Source organism: Lissotriton helveticus, chromosome 10, assembly GCF_964261635.1.
Source record: "Lissotriton helveticus chromosome 10, aLisHel1.1, whole genome shotgun sequence".
In the NCBI taxonomy this organism is placed as follows: domain Eukaryota; kingdom Metazoa; phylum Chordata; class Amphibia; order Caudata; family Salamandridae; genus Lissotriton; species Lissotriton helveticus.
The window spans coordinates 974,594,010-974,608,316 of NC_136071.1; the positions used below are offsets into that span (position 1 = coordinate 974,594,010).

At 44.3% G+C, this 14,307-nt stretch overlaps 1 protein-coding gene across 1 annotated transcript in view; it reads right to left on the reverse strand.

The window, feature by feature from the left end:
* The window catches only part of LOC144784694 (protein lifeguard 1-like), a 306,155-nt gene that overhangs the window by 123,830 nt on the left and 168,018 nt on the right, over nt 1–14,307 (reverse strand). Inside the window, exon 4 of the mRNA XM_078663646.1 lies at nt 7,801–7,854. Within this exon, the coding sequence (XP_078519772.1) occupies nt 7,801–7,854 (54 nt within the window). The remainder of the gene's footprint in view (nt 1–7,800; nt 7,855–14,307) is intronic.

The window sequence follows — 14,307 nt, forward strand, 5'->3', positions numbered from 1 at the left end:
AAATCTTACTTGTACGTAGGGTGTCATGGGTGGGCAATAGGGTAAAGGATTTAACTGGGGACTGTGTATTAATACATTTTAGAGACACTCGGACGGTGTCTCACATTTGCCAATGGGGTCAGTCTCACTCTGCCACAGCTATGCAGTCCCTCCCCCTGTCCTATTTTTATCCGCTGGGGCAATTGTGTTCCACCAAAGCTCTTGAGCAACCCTGGAATTTGGTAGGGCGCCGCTCGGTGGACGGTATTAGCCAGCGTAGGTTCAGAGATTCTCCAGATCCAGTGGCAATAAGCCTACACAACAGATTTAGTAGTCTGGATCAGGTGGATTGACGGTGGCCCTCACAGGGGGAAGTGATCAACACTGATATGGCTGGCAAAGTAGTGGGTGGAACTGTAAAAGAAAGGAAAAGAAACAGCGCCAGTGTGGTTAGGATGGTGGGAAGAATTAGGGAGGTTACACTAACACAATCTACTCCTAGCAATAGCCGCCTCCCCACTGACAGAACCCACGAGTCTAGTACTCCTGTAGATGAGGCTAATACTCCATTGTCGCACCTAGAGCATATAGTGACCCGGACAAACACTGGCAGCATGGTTCCTTCTAAGCCCAATGGTGGAGGTCCTGGCCCAGATCCACTTAAAATACTATCATGGAATGTGGCAGGGCTCCCAAGTAAACTGACAAACACTGGCAGCATGGTTCCTTCTAAGCCCAATGGTGGAGGTCCTGGCCCAGATCCACTTACAATACTATCATGGAATGTGGCAGGGCTCCCAAGTAAACTGACTTGTCCTGATTGGGGATCCTTTGTCGACGAAAGCGATGTTTGCCTCTTTCAGGAGACATGGGCCCGCACTGAGCTACATCGGACAGGCTTTGCCACATTTTACATACCGGCTGTCTGGGGAGGGAAAGGTCGCCCGTCTGGGGGCCTTACTATTTGGGTTGGTACCCACCTTGGCTGTATAACTAAAGTTTTAAACACTCACTCTAAAGGTATACAGTGTGTGGTTCTTACGTGGCCTAATGCGTTTAAACTTGTGTTACCGTTTATTCCCGCCCTGTAAGCCCAACCTGTGAGTCGAGTACCATTGAGGACTTATCCCTCTTTATTCCAACAATCCCGACTGGCACCCGCTTGCTAGTGGGCGGCGATCTGAACTGCCATTACGAACCTCTCAAGGGCCTAAACGATGAAGCACTAACCGCAGAGGACGAGCGCTGGTCTATCCCTGTGACCCAGGCTCCTGCTCCTAAGGCATGGTCCCCGTTGACCATCCAAATTATGGCACTTACCCTAAACCACTCCCTACGAGCATGTAACGGCCATACTCCTTCCGATATCCCAGCCAAATGTACCTATAATAAACCAGGACATACGTCTCTTCTTGACTATATTGTGGCTGAGACAAGGCTATGGCCACTGGTCATTGATTTTAATGTTGTTATAAGAGCAGACAGTGACCATAATGCCCTTATTCTAAAACTGGGCATACCCTATAGTAGTGGGAGTGACGTCCTATCCTCTGACGCCAATGACGGCAATCTTACCGTCTCTAACGACAGTGAAGAGTCAGTTGGCACAAACTAGTTTAACATCCAGAACAACTGGGGAACATTTATAGCTCAATAATTCCCTTGTTCTGTGAGATCGCAAAGCTGATTAGCCATCCACCATCATATGACTATCTATCAGAATTGGAGGCATACAACGAGGGCGTCCTGTTAAATCTGGCTGAGCTACTCAATCCTCGGGTGTCGGGGAGAATAAAAAGGGTGCCACGTTGCTCTTGGTATAATCTAACTTACAGGCCATAAAAGAAAACGACAGGACCACAATCAAAATTAAGAGGGTGCAATATAAACGGCTGATTAACTGCGCCAAGGAAGAGTGGGACCACGAAAAATGGTCTAGCTTATCCCAGGCACTTGAAGCCAGAGATTCCCGTACATTTTGGACCATAATAAATAACGGTAGTAGTGAGCTGAAACCAGCAATAGAATCGAACTTAGCCCCAGAAGTTTGGGAAGGTCATTACCGGGCCTTATATTCCACTGGGGGACTCACTGACTATATTCAGGACTCAGTTGCCCAGGTTGCACCGACATTGCATAATGAGGTGACTTGCCTCAGGTAAAGCTCCAGGTTTGGACAAACTTCCGGGGGATCTCTTTAAGCAGGAACCAAAAGTCTGGGGTCCATATTTTCAGATCTTGTTCAATGCGATTCTGAGAGGCATGACGGTCCCTCATACTTGGCTGGGCGCAGAGATAGTGCCCATATTTTGCCAGACTGATTCTGGACCGGTTGCAGAACTGGATAGAGGAGTGTGCAATCCTTAGTACCTATCAGGCGGGGTTTAGGAAGAATACCTCCACTGTGGATCAAATCTTTCATCGACAACTTCTTTTTTGGAAAACAGTGAGAATAGAGGGTGGCAGCCTCTATATGGTATTTGTCGATCTCCGCTCCGCCTTTGACGTCGTTCCCAGGGGTAAACTCTGGGCAGTCCTTCACGATCTGGGTATTCCCACGGACCTTTTGTCTATTTTGATGATGCTTCACGAGGCCAACTTTGCCCAAGTAAGATGTGGGAAAAACGGCACACTCTCATCTAGATTTCCTGTGCGTGCTCGCACCGACCCTGTTCTGCCTCTATGTCAACGGAGTCATCAAGCACCTTAATAGAGTCTCCCATAATGACGCCCCAAAGTTGGCAGGCAATAGGGTCACGGCAATTATGTTTGCCGACGATACCCTTTTTCTGTCTAAAAACCCCATGGGGATACATTGGATGGTTTTCAGGAATTCTGTACTATTCGAGGCTTGGAGATCAACTCTTTAAAGACTACATTTATGATCTTCAACCCCCGAGAACTACTCGGCCAAACCCTAGCCTAGGGGCCATACTTTGGGAAAGGGTAACCACGTTTGACTATCTCGGGGTCACAACTAATGAAAATCTTACATGGGGCCCCCAGCAGATTAAGTCACAGTTTAAACTGGCCCAACTCTCGGGTGGTATTGCTAAACTATCTAACAAATCTACAATTAAACCTCTGGGACCCCCTATGGAGGTCTACAAGGCACAAGCTAGGGGTGCCATTATGTACGGGGGTGAGCTCTGGGGTTACTCCGTTAGGCCCGAAATCACCGTGATTGAAAATAAATTTCTACGAGGGCTAGTAGCATTACCATCTAGTACCCCACTTGTCCCGTTAAGGCTTGATCTGGGCATTTGACTAATTCATGAAGAATTAGCACTAAAACCCCTGAGATTTTGGCGTAGGCTCTGGGTCACCCCGGAGCTGTCGCAAAATAGAGAAGAACTTAAGGAGATCATGAACTACACAGTCTCGGGGAATTTTGCCTGGCTTGCATACATAAGGAAAGAATTTATAAGGCTAGAAATCTTCAAGCTATGGTCTGACCCAGATCGGGGCTGTAAAAAAGTCTTGCGCACCCAGCTCACGAACATATTTCGTGCTGACAGACTTAATGCTGTACAATGCAATTCACAAATTGGCTCTACAACAGCCTCTTTTCTCCAGGGCAAAGATATTTATTTATTTGAGCAATTTTTCGATGACATCTACCCTCTCTTAGCGAAAAAACTATATGTCCAGTGGAGGCATGGTGTACTACCACTGCAAGCGCTTACTAGCAGGTGGTCACCCTCAGCCCCGAAAAATTGCCCAGCTTGTAAATATGATACTGAAACTGAACTACACTTACTGTTTTTTTGTCCAGGATACCGCAAGGCTAGGAACGATTGGCTTCTTCCTTTATGTAAAAACATAGGCTTTCGACAATGCATGCAAGCATTCAGAATACTAAAAACCAACTGGTCCAATTGTATTCGCCGTCTCAAAATATCTGGCTGCTATGTGGCTCAAACGCAGGCTATTAATTGCACGAATCTAAGCCCGCACTTTCTGCCTGTGGCATATTGTTTTTCTGTCTTTTTAATACGTTCTTAAAGTGGTACATGAAATTTATTTATTGTCTTAATAATTTTAACTGTGGCTAATACTTATGAAACCCGCCCAATTGTGTGTATGGAAAAATTCTGCCGTAATTGTTTTTACATTATGAACTTTGAATGCTATCTATTTTGCACTGTTTTTTATATTTGCTTCTTTTATGGCGCACTGCCGAAATAAAGATCTTCTTGACTTGAGATAGATCAAAGATCGAGTCTGTGCAAGCGTACTAAATTGCATGTTTTCGGGGTTTTCACTAGCTCTTATCTAATCTTTCCCCGTACTGAGAAGGGTTAGAACTTTACTCATGACAATGGCAGAATTAAAACGTCTTCCAGAGTTGGAAAAAAAGTTGTTGGAGGGAAAGGGAACTTGTAAATGCTCAACAAATATTCGAATGAGCAGATCTACACCTACACCAGCATATTTGCTCGTGATAAAAAGCAGTTCACAAATATTTTTTAGGACTATGATTTTCCAGCCTACTTATGTACATTTTTGTGAATTCATGAAAGACGTAAATCTGCACTGATGCTGGGCCACATACCATGGGTGAAAGTTTGTGGCTTTCTTTAAGAATTGAGCCCACAATTAGGTATGGGGTCAACCAAGACCTTTTGTTTTTATAAAAAATCTATTAATCCATCCACTGACTGTTTTCCACTCTTTTCCACGGAGCATATTGGCATGGAAAGTAGTTTTGTTCAGTGCCAGGGACTACTATGGCATTGTGTGCATTTTGAGACCAAAATATATTATTGCTTTTTGCCAATGCTTGTTATAATAGTGAAGGCCTGGCAGCTCCCACAAAGTTTTACAAACCCCATATCAAAACAAGACACGCATTGACACAACCAGAAGGCTGACCACAAATATCAGACCTATTGGCTTGGCAAACACTTGTTTTTTCATGTTTTCCATTATCTTGTTTAAATTGGTTGCACTGATTTTCCGTTATGAATATTTTTTGAAAATACTTGCATGCATCAACACATTTTACTAAACGGTGCTTCAAATAAATGTTACCTCCAATTTCACAGTAGTTTAGCAAAACACTTTTTTTTCCCAAGTTACATTTTTTTGTGAACATTTTATTTTATTTTGAAAGCAATGGATCATCAATCTTGCTTTAAAGCTTCTGCAAATATTTGCATCTAATTAGAGAGCATTATGGGAGCATTGTATGTAGCCTCATATTGTTAAACTTGGCAAACGCGAGTACACATTTTTACACTTGAACCAATGTCAGTAGTGGAATCCAAGCTTACATTTCCTGACAACGCTCACCTGAATAAGAATAATGAACCATAAATACAAGTTCGAACAGCATTACCATATGGACACAAATATTACCTTAACAGAAGACAATGCCCTTCATAATGTGGTACTATAAACTGGCAGGCAAAGGTTTCTGCTGCAGAGAATTGGGCCTACTTAGCCCAAGGACAAAATAAACATGAACATTTGTTGTCCTTGATCCCAAAGAGTATTCCCTGGGAGTTGAGTAATAGGAATTCCACACCCTCAATGTAGACATAAGCTTTCTAGATACATTCAACATTGACCACTTTGAGGGCTTCAGTCTAGCGAAGCAACTGAAGCATGCTTACTATTTGGGTGTTTGCGGACCACACAAAAAGCTTACACAGGTAAGCAATACAATTCAAAACAGTAAGAAACGAATGTAATTAAATCAAGTGTTAAGGTAAATGCAAGGATTGACAAAGCAGATACATTTGCAAAATGTAAAGCTAAAGGTCGACTGTAGGACTTTCTATATAGTAAAGCAGCAGCCAAATCATCACCTAGTGTGCTCATAATGAGTGCAGGAGCTTTCCAAATAAAGCTAATATTTTTATTTGATATGTTTATTAATTATCAGTAAAATTAAGAGTTAAACCTCATAATATAAGTCAGCAATGGAAGTTCCTGACAGTTTGTAAATAACAGACTACTCCACTTGGAAACCGAGTTATTTGCATTTTTCTCTCAACTTTCCTCCCCATCAGGACCCATGGGTACAAAATTAGGGATTGAATCATTTTTTTCAAGGTCACTACATTATCTTAATTTGGACACAGTACTTCTCAGGAATAAGAGAGAGGTCCATTGTGTTGCTGACATGTTCTTAAGTGAATTTTCGATTGTACTGTTATCTAGGATGTCAAATTCATTAGAATTGCATCTTATTTTCATGTAGGTCTTTCAATAGGTACAAATAACTAAAAAATCTAAACATTCTAGATTAAAATTACAAATAAAAAACAGTATATTAAATAATTAAATATACTTCGAAATTTGAAACTAAAACAATAACAGTTTTGATTACAAAATAAACACAATAAAAACAACTTTAACTATTATTAATTATACATTATAAAACCAACTGGCTAAAACTAATATCTTTCATAGATTAAAGACATGAGTAATTTTATAAAAACAAAATACAATAAAAAAAATATATAATGGTTTTATAATTTTTACTTTTTGACACCTTCAAAATAGTTCTGACAGATAAATAAAGATAGTAATCAAGCCAGAATCCTAACACATTTTAAAAAGAAAATGCTATTCAAATACACTGCTACAATTACAATCCTACAAACTTTGGGAAACTACACACATTTTGGGGTGGTGAGGGAATCAGATTTACTAACAGACACTGGAGAAAATGAACAGATTCAATACACTATTCCTACTTCCTTGCTACAAACATTAAGGAAAATACATACATTACGGAGGGCTCTGATTTACCATTCTAACCCCTGTCTAACAAACTCAGGGTACAGGGGGTCAGATTTACCAAATAGCAGGGAAGGGCATACACTGAAGGGGTCATATTTACTCCAGTCTAATAAACATTAAGCCTAATGCATATATTTGGAGAAGGGGTGTTCAGATTTACTTGTCAAACTCCAGTCTAACAAACCATGGGAAAAGTATTGAGTCCAATAAAGAGGGGGTCACATTCACTTCTCTCAAATATACATTTACCCTAAAAAAATAATTAAAATACAGATCAAAAATTATTTAACTTTAAAAAAAGAAAAACAGTAAAACAAGTTAATATAATTAATAATAATAAACAATTTTCTTAAAACTCTTTAGCTGAAATTCATCTATAATTAAATATTAAAAAGTTTTCCATGACCAAAAATGATTATTACAAACAATTGTTTAATACAATATAAATATTTAATGAATTACTTTTTTTACATTACAATAAAATATCTCTAAATAATTTTGTTCCAGTAAATTATCTTATAAAACAATAAAACATTACATTGAAATAGCAAAATTAAAAAAACAATATTAGAATAAAAAATATGTTAACTTCAATGTAACCGTAAAACAATAAAACATAATATACTTATGTTTGATATTTTACTTCCACTAAATGTTTGTACACACAATATTGCGATAATATAAATGGCAGATAATATTATCAATATTTAGGTGGATTGCTCCTGCAGGTGGTGAAGAGCAGAATCTAAAAAAAACATTGCCACTCGCTGAGGCACTCTTTTCTTGCCAATGTACGCTCGCTACCTGGAATATTTTCTCATTTAATTGGCCAATAAAAGCTACTTTATGCCCAGCCATCCAGAAATCCCAGTGTTATAGGATGAACAGGTTTTTCTACTATTACTTTTGCACTGTGTTTTGATAAGCATTATACAAGTATATCATCTGTGTTTAATGTGTTAGCTGCTACTTTAAACATTCTAGTACAAACTGTTGTTAATTAGAACACACCCTCTAAATCCAAAAATGAGAAGCATATACATGTATACAACACGCAAGTATACTTACAAGAGAGCATACGAAAACCATGAATTATCTTTCACCCAATCCTTAAGAGTTTTCCTAGAAAAAAAGGCACACAAATATAATAAAAATAAAGACTAGTTACAATAAGTGTTAGGCAATTCATATGCAATTCCCCCTAAATTCTCCTTATTTGCCCCTAACTGTTCACAAAATCCAACAAATTATTTTTTCATTGGATGTTTTTGGGATTTCATAAATGTTATTGGTATACATAAGGTACAGAGTTAACAAAATAAGCACATACAATTCTCATAATATTATTCTGATTGAGAGTAAATAACTGTTATAATTGCCATTGATATATTTTAGTATACAATTGGTAGCCCCTGTGTCTGAGTGTCTGACATGGCTGTGCTTATTAAAGTTATAGCAAAAAAGGCTAGAAGAGGAGAGTAAAGAAAAGAAAGGTATGAAAGAAAGAGGATAAGTTTTAGTATTAAATCTGTTTTATTAGCAATATTCAGGAACAGTAGTCATAAACAAAGAGCGCCTACAACCCAGTGGGCCGGCTCAAGAACGTGATTCTGTACACTCAATTCAATGAACATGGTGGTACATCAGACATTAAACACAGCAAGCCACCTACAACCCCATAGGGCCGGCCGCATCTCAAGGGGGGAGTGGGGAAGTGCGTACTCAGGATACCATGCATTCATCCAAGTGAGCGCTAGCAAATAAGTAGGCACCAGCAGCAGTCTGACCCCACAGTATCCGCCGCCCCCCCACCTCCAGCCCATAGAGCTGTGTAGCAAAGAATGGGGCATGCGCCAGTCCGTTTGTCCCAGTGCCTCAAGTTCGCTTCGCATGCCCCCACAAGGAGCCCACTATACATGAGCCGTCCAGAGGTACCTCCAGGCGAATGTTGACAGAATAAGCAATGATACCATATAGGCCTCAGTGTTAGGCAACTACAATATAAGAGATCTTAAATAAGGAGAAAAAAACCCCACCCCATCCCTCCCCCAAACCCAACACCCCCAACACCCCCCAACTTCCCTCCCCCCTCCCAGGTCCCAGTCCGGCCCTCCCACAGCAGAAGGTAGTCTCCTTGCTGGCTCAGCTGCCCTCAATCTGGGACAAACGCAGAAGACGCAAATATCTAGGGCACGTGACTTCTCTAAATTCCGTGGCCAAGAGGGATAGGAACGGCTGCCACTGGTCCGCATATTTAGCACCCTCTCCTGCTTTGATCAGGGACAGTTTTTCCATACCAAGAACCGCCCACAAGCGATAGAGCCACCCCTGGAACGTGGGAACATGTGTGGTGCGCCAGAGAGACATGATGTTCTGTAGTGTCGACCCAATGGCGATGGTGATCAATCTGCCCCTGCGTGACCGTAGTGGGTATGTAATGTGATTTGGAAGGCCCAGTAGGACATAGGAGGGAAATCGGGGGATTTCAGTATCGAAATGGGAATCGACTTCATCCAAGACTGATTTCCAGTAACCGTGGAGGTGGACACAATCCCAGAGAAGATGGACCAAGGACCCCCTCTCCCCGCATCCTCGCCAACAAGTCGCCTCCCGTCTATGATCCATCTCGTGTTGTCTTTCTGGGGTGTAGTACCAGTATGATGCTATTTTAGTGAGCGTGTCAGTCAAACCCATGTGGTAGGCAGAGTGGCGTGCGTGGTAGTAGATCCCATCCCAATTATTAGTACTGAGCGTGCGCCCCAAGTCCTTCTCCCATCTAGCCCTACCTGAATTACATACCTGGGAGTATCGGTCTATAAGCATGCGGTAAAGGTCAGAAATTAGGCGTTTATCCGCAGTCTTTGTAATCAGCCAATATTCATAAGGCCGTAGTCGCCTATCAGCCTCCTCTCGAACCTGGCTGTTAAGCGCCCAATGCCGAGCCTGTAAATACCGAAGCCGCTCCGTTTCCGGAAGGCCATAGTCTTGTTAGAAGGTTTCGAATGGGATGATTCCGTCCCTGGTGTACATGTGAAACAAGAATCTGCATCCCGCCGGGCGCCATTTCTCGTATGCTACAATGTCCTGTCCAGGGGTGAAATCGGGGTTCTCCAGCAAAGGAGTAAGAGGGGACGGGAAGGTGGTTAGCTCATGCTTTAGATTGGTGCCGTCCCACACCTCAAGAGGCGTCCTTGTGATATATGAGGCGTAAAGATTAGGAGGTCTATGTTGCCTGCGAAGAAAGGGCACTTCTTGGAGCGGTCGGCCCGCCACAGCCTGGTCTTGGAAAAGCCAGTGTTTTCCTGACTCCCAACTGCTCCATTCCACGAGAGTGCGCAGTTGAGTTGCTTGGTAATACAACAGGAGATCTGGTAGCCCTAAACCCCCCTTCTCAGGAGGCAGTGTCGCCAGTCTGAGTTTCATTCTCGGCTTCCTGCCGTGCCAGATGAATTGCGCCAGCTCGGCTTGCGTCTGGCGAAGCCAGCCTTCCGGAGGGCACAAGGGAATGGCCCGGAAGAGATAAAGAATCTGCGGCAGGACCGTCATTTTTACAGCCGCCACTTTACCCAACCATGACAATGGAACATATTTCTGCCTACTCAACTCCTTACGGATAAGAAGGCGCAGGCGTGTGTAATTGACCCTGACCGTGTCGCGCAGCGTGTGTGCCAGGTGGATTCCCAGATAAGGGACAGTCGTCTGTTCCCAGCGGAATGGAAAACGCCCCTGCAGGTGGGGCCGGGTGTACGCTTCCAAGGAGAGGTCCAGAGCCTCTGATTTGGTCATGTTAACCTTGAACCCCGACACCCTAGAGAAGGCGTCAAGGCTTTCAACGCGGGCTGGCAGAGAGGTATTCGGGGAGGATAGCGACAAGAGGATGTCGTCAGCATAAAGGCTAATGGTCTGTACGTAGGCCCCGAACTTAATTCCGCGCACCACCGGATTGATCCGCATCAGCTGTGCCAGCGGTTCCCTATATAAGGCGAAGAGCAGGGGCGACAGCGGGCACCCTTGTCTCGTGCCTCTTTCGATGGGAAATCGAGGCGACGTGCATCCATTAACCCTGACCGTCGCGGAGGGATAAGAGTAACAATTGAGGACCCACGTGCGGAATTTGTCGCCCAGGCCCGCCTTCACCAGCACCTGCTCCAAATACGGCCAGTGGACCCGGTCAAACGCCTTCTCGGCGTCTATAGCGAGAAACATATACTCGCCAGTCGTTCTTGTGGCCTTCTCTATGAGGTGCAGCGCCCTCTTCGTATTGTCCACCGTCTGACGCTCAGGGATGAATCCCGCCTGATCCGGGTCGACCAGGCCAGGCATCAGCGGCGCGAGCCGTGCCGCCAGGATGCTAGTGTAGAGCTTGAGGTCTACATTGAGTAGGGAGATAGGTCGGTATGCTTCGCAGCGCGAGTGGTCTTTCCCTGTTTTGGAATGACCGAGATGGTGGTGTCCAGGAGGTCCCTCTGGATCATTCCAGGACCTGCGAAAGAGTTAAAGAGGGCAGTTAACAGCGGAGTCACCTGCGGGCAAAACGTCTTATAAAAAATGGCAGAGAAGCCGTCCGGGCCGGGAGCTTTTGCTAATTTGAGACGCAAGATGGCCGCGATAACCTCTTCCGGCCGGATAGGCCTGTCCAGTAGATCCGACTGCTCGGAGGTTAGGGACGGGAGAGGAATGGACGCCAAGAATCTCTCTCCTTCCGCCGGGTCTAGCGAAGACCCCGTATATAGGGAGGTGTAAAAAGCACTGAAGGCCGCTGCAATGTCCGTGTCTTCGGTGACCACCCTCCCGTCCTGGGAGGTGATCTCCCGGACCTTTTGTTTTTGCTGTGTTTCCCGAAGCGCACGCCCCAGTAGTCTCCCACATCGGTCTCCCCCTGTTTAATACAAGTGTCGCACCAGTAACACCGCGTATTCCGCCCGGTCCTCGACGAGCGCAGCCAACTGCTGTCTAACTTGTCGCAGCTGCCTCCAGATTTTCGGTGCACCAGTGCGTTGGTGCATGTGCTCAAGTTCCCGCGTCCTTCGTGACAGCTCCTCTCGCTTGTGCGCACGTTCTGCATTTTCGGCTGCCGAGATTGCGATCAGTTCGCCGCGGAGGACCGCTTTAAGAGCCGCCCAGCGTATGGCCAGTGATGTCCCTTCAGTGCTGTTGTGCTGTAAGTATTCCCTAATAGCCCTCTTGATCTTCTCCACAACCTCCGCGTGGTGCAGTAACGTATCGCGCAGCTTCCAGCAGCGTGGCGTTCGTGTCAGTGGCGGGAGGGAGAATACTGCCACCACAGGTGAATGGTCGGAGAGGGTCGCCGCACCTATTTCAACCTCGAAGGCGAGCGCCTGCAGGGAAGAGGAAGCTAAGAAGTAATCAAGGTGTGCATAGGTTTTGTGAGCGTTAGAGTAGTATGTGTAGTGTCTCGTGTTCGGGTGGAAGCTACGCCACAAATCCACCATACCCATGTCTCCCATTCTGTCCAGTCCTTCGTCAGAGAGGGCCCCAGTCTGAGAGTAGCGTTGTCCTGACCTGTCCTGCAAAGTGTCCATTACCAAATTCAAATCCCCACCCACCAGAATGTGCCGGTCAGGGGATGTGGTGACCTCTGTGAGGGCTGAGTGGAAGAATTTCTCCTGGCCCTCGTTTGGGGCATACACTGAACAGACCGAAAAAGTCGTCCCCCCAAGAGAAAATCTATAAGATAACAGCCTTCCCTTTATCTCTACCCCTTTCTGCAAGACCTTCCCTCGAAACCAATGGGCCACTAGTATCGCCACCCCTGACGTTTTAGTGGGAGAAGAAGAATAAAATTGGTGTGGGAAGCAGCGAGACCGCATCCTGGCGCAGTCTTTCTGCAGAAGATGGGTTTCCTGCAGCAGGCAAATGTCAGCTTTGGAAGCCTCTAAAAGGGAGAGCACCGCCTTCCGTTTCACCGGGTTATTAAGTCCTCTCACATTTAGTGTGAGGATCCGTAACTCAGTCGGAGGCATAGGTTACCATACGGGGTAGGGGAACCCCCTGTGGGCCATGTCAGGTGTGAGCCAAGTCCTCCTCCCACTAAACCAACTGCCCTTCAAGAAGTACCCTAGATCCTGATCCCCGCCCGTAGCAAGGAATGTCACCCTTCACAGCATCAAAGAAGACCCTGGACCTGGAACCTGCCCCGCCCACCAGCCTCCCCCCCAACATAACCCCCCCAAAGGAAGACACAAAAAAACCCCCCAGAAAACCCCCAAAAATGCAACATACTTATTGTCCATCATCCGAAGGTGATTGGTGAAGAGACAGGGATGCTCACAGGTGATTCAGGCGATCTTCCTCCAGTCCCTTCCGAAGAAGGTCAAAGAGTGTTAACATGATCCCACCCAATGCACTTGAAGAATACAGCTGCTAGTAGTATTTATGATAGTAGTAAGATGTTCTTGGCATGTGTGTTTAATGTTAGTCCATGGGGGGTCGTGGCTAGCGCCCGAGGAAGATGGCGGCACTCCTGTGACTCGCCTGAGGTGACGGTGCTTTCAAAGGGATTTTCCACCACCTCCCGAGTCCTGAAGGTCAGCAAACTGCATAAATGAAAGTCGGAATGTAAACATATCCAGATAGGAGCATTTCCGTCTCTTCTCCAGCAAGATTTTGACCTTTTGACAAGCATTCTGCTCAAAGCTGAGGTATTTGAAACAGCTGCTTAATTGCTGCCTGAATGCTGAGGGAGCCGGTTCTTTCTCTCACGTGTTACACTTTAACAGTGAACACAAATTCACAGGCAACAATGAATTATATCAGCCCGTGATGACTTTTAAGCTGTATTCTGCAATTATTTATTGCCTCACTTCGACGTGCAATGCCCCCATTCTGAACACTTTCATTTCCTGACTAACTATAATGTGAACTGTTACTTCAAATCAGACTGAAGGCTGAGGAGATTATTTTCACCGCCGCTGTTTCTCTTCAAAAGGGCAAGTGATTCTTTCATTTACTGACTTTCAATTACTGATTATTGATGTTTGACTCTAGAAGTTATCCAGGAAAGTGAATTTTGACTCTATTTCCATACATTTGTCTCCTTTATTAATGCGCTTTAAATAGGCATTTCAGTAACCTAATTTCTATATTGCCAGTTTGTGTATGTGGAACCTTCTGTATTTTTCAGTGGATTTTCTCAGAGCCTGCAATGCCATATTAGTGCACCACGAAGTTATTTATTTAAAATGGCTCTTTTGGCTTTGGTATTAATTTAGCATGTTGTATGGCTTGCTCTGATATGGATACTCTTCTGTAATGAAGTGTGGTGACTACCATTCCATACACTTTCTTCCCTTTCAGCATAGAGTCACCACTTTTATATCTTTTTTCATGCTTATTGGAAAATATGTGTTTTGAAAAGTGACTTACACTAAATGTATTGGTCGCATTTATTACTCTCTACTACATTTTCATAATGTTATGCAATATTTCTACAGGATCTTTTTTGCTATTATTGTATCAATATTGTTACGCTTACAGTGATAAGGCAGTTTACCCCAATGTTGGGTTTACGCTATTTTTGCTCTTAATACGGAATTTCTTCAACTACGCAGTGCT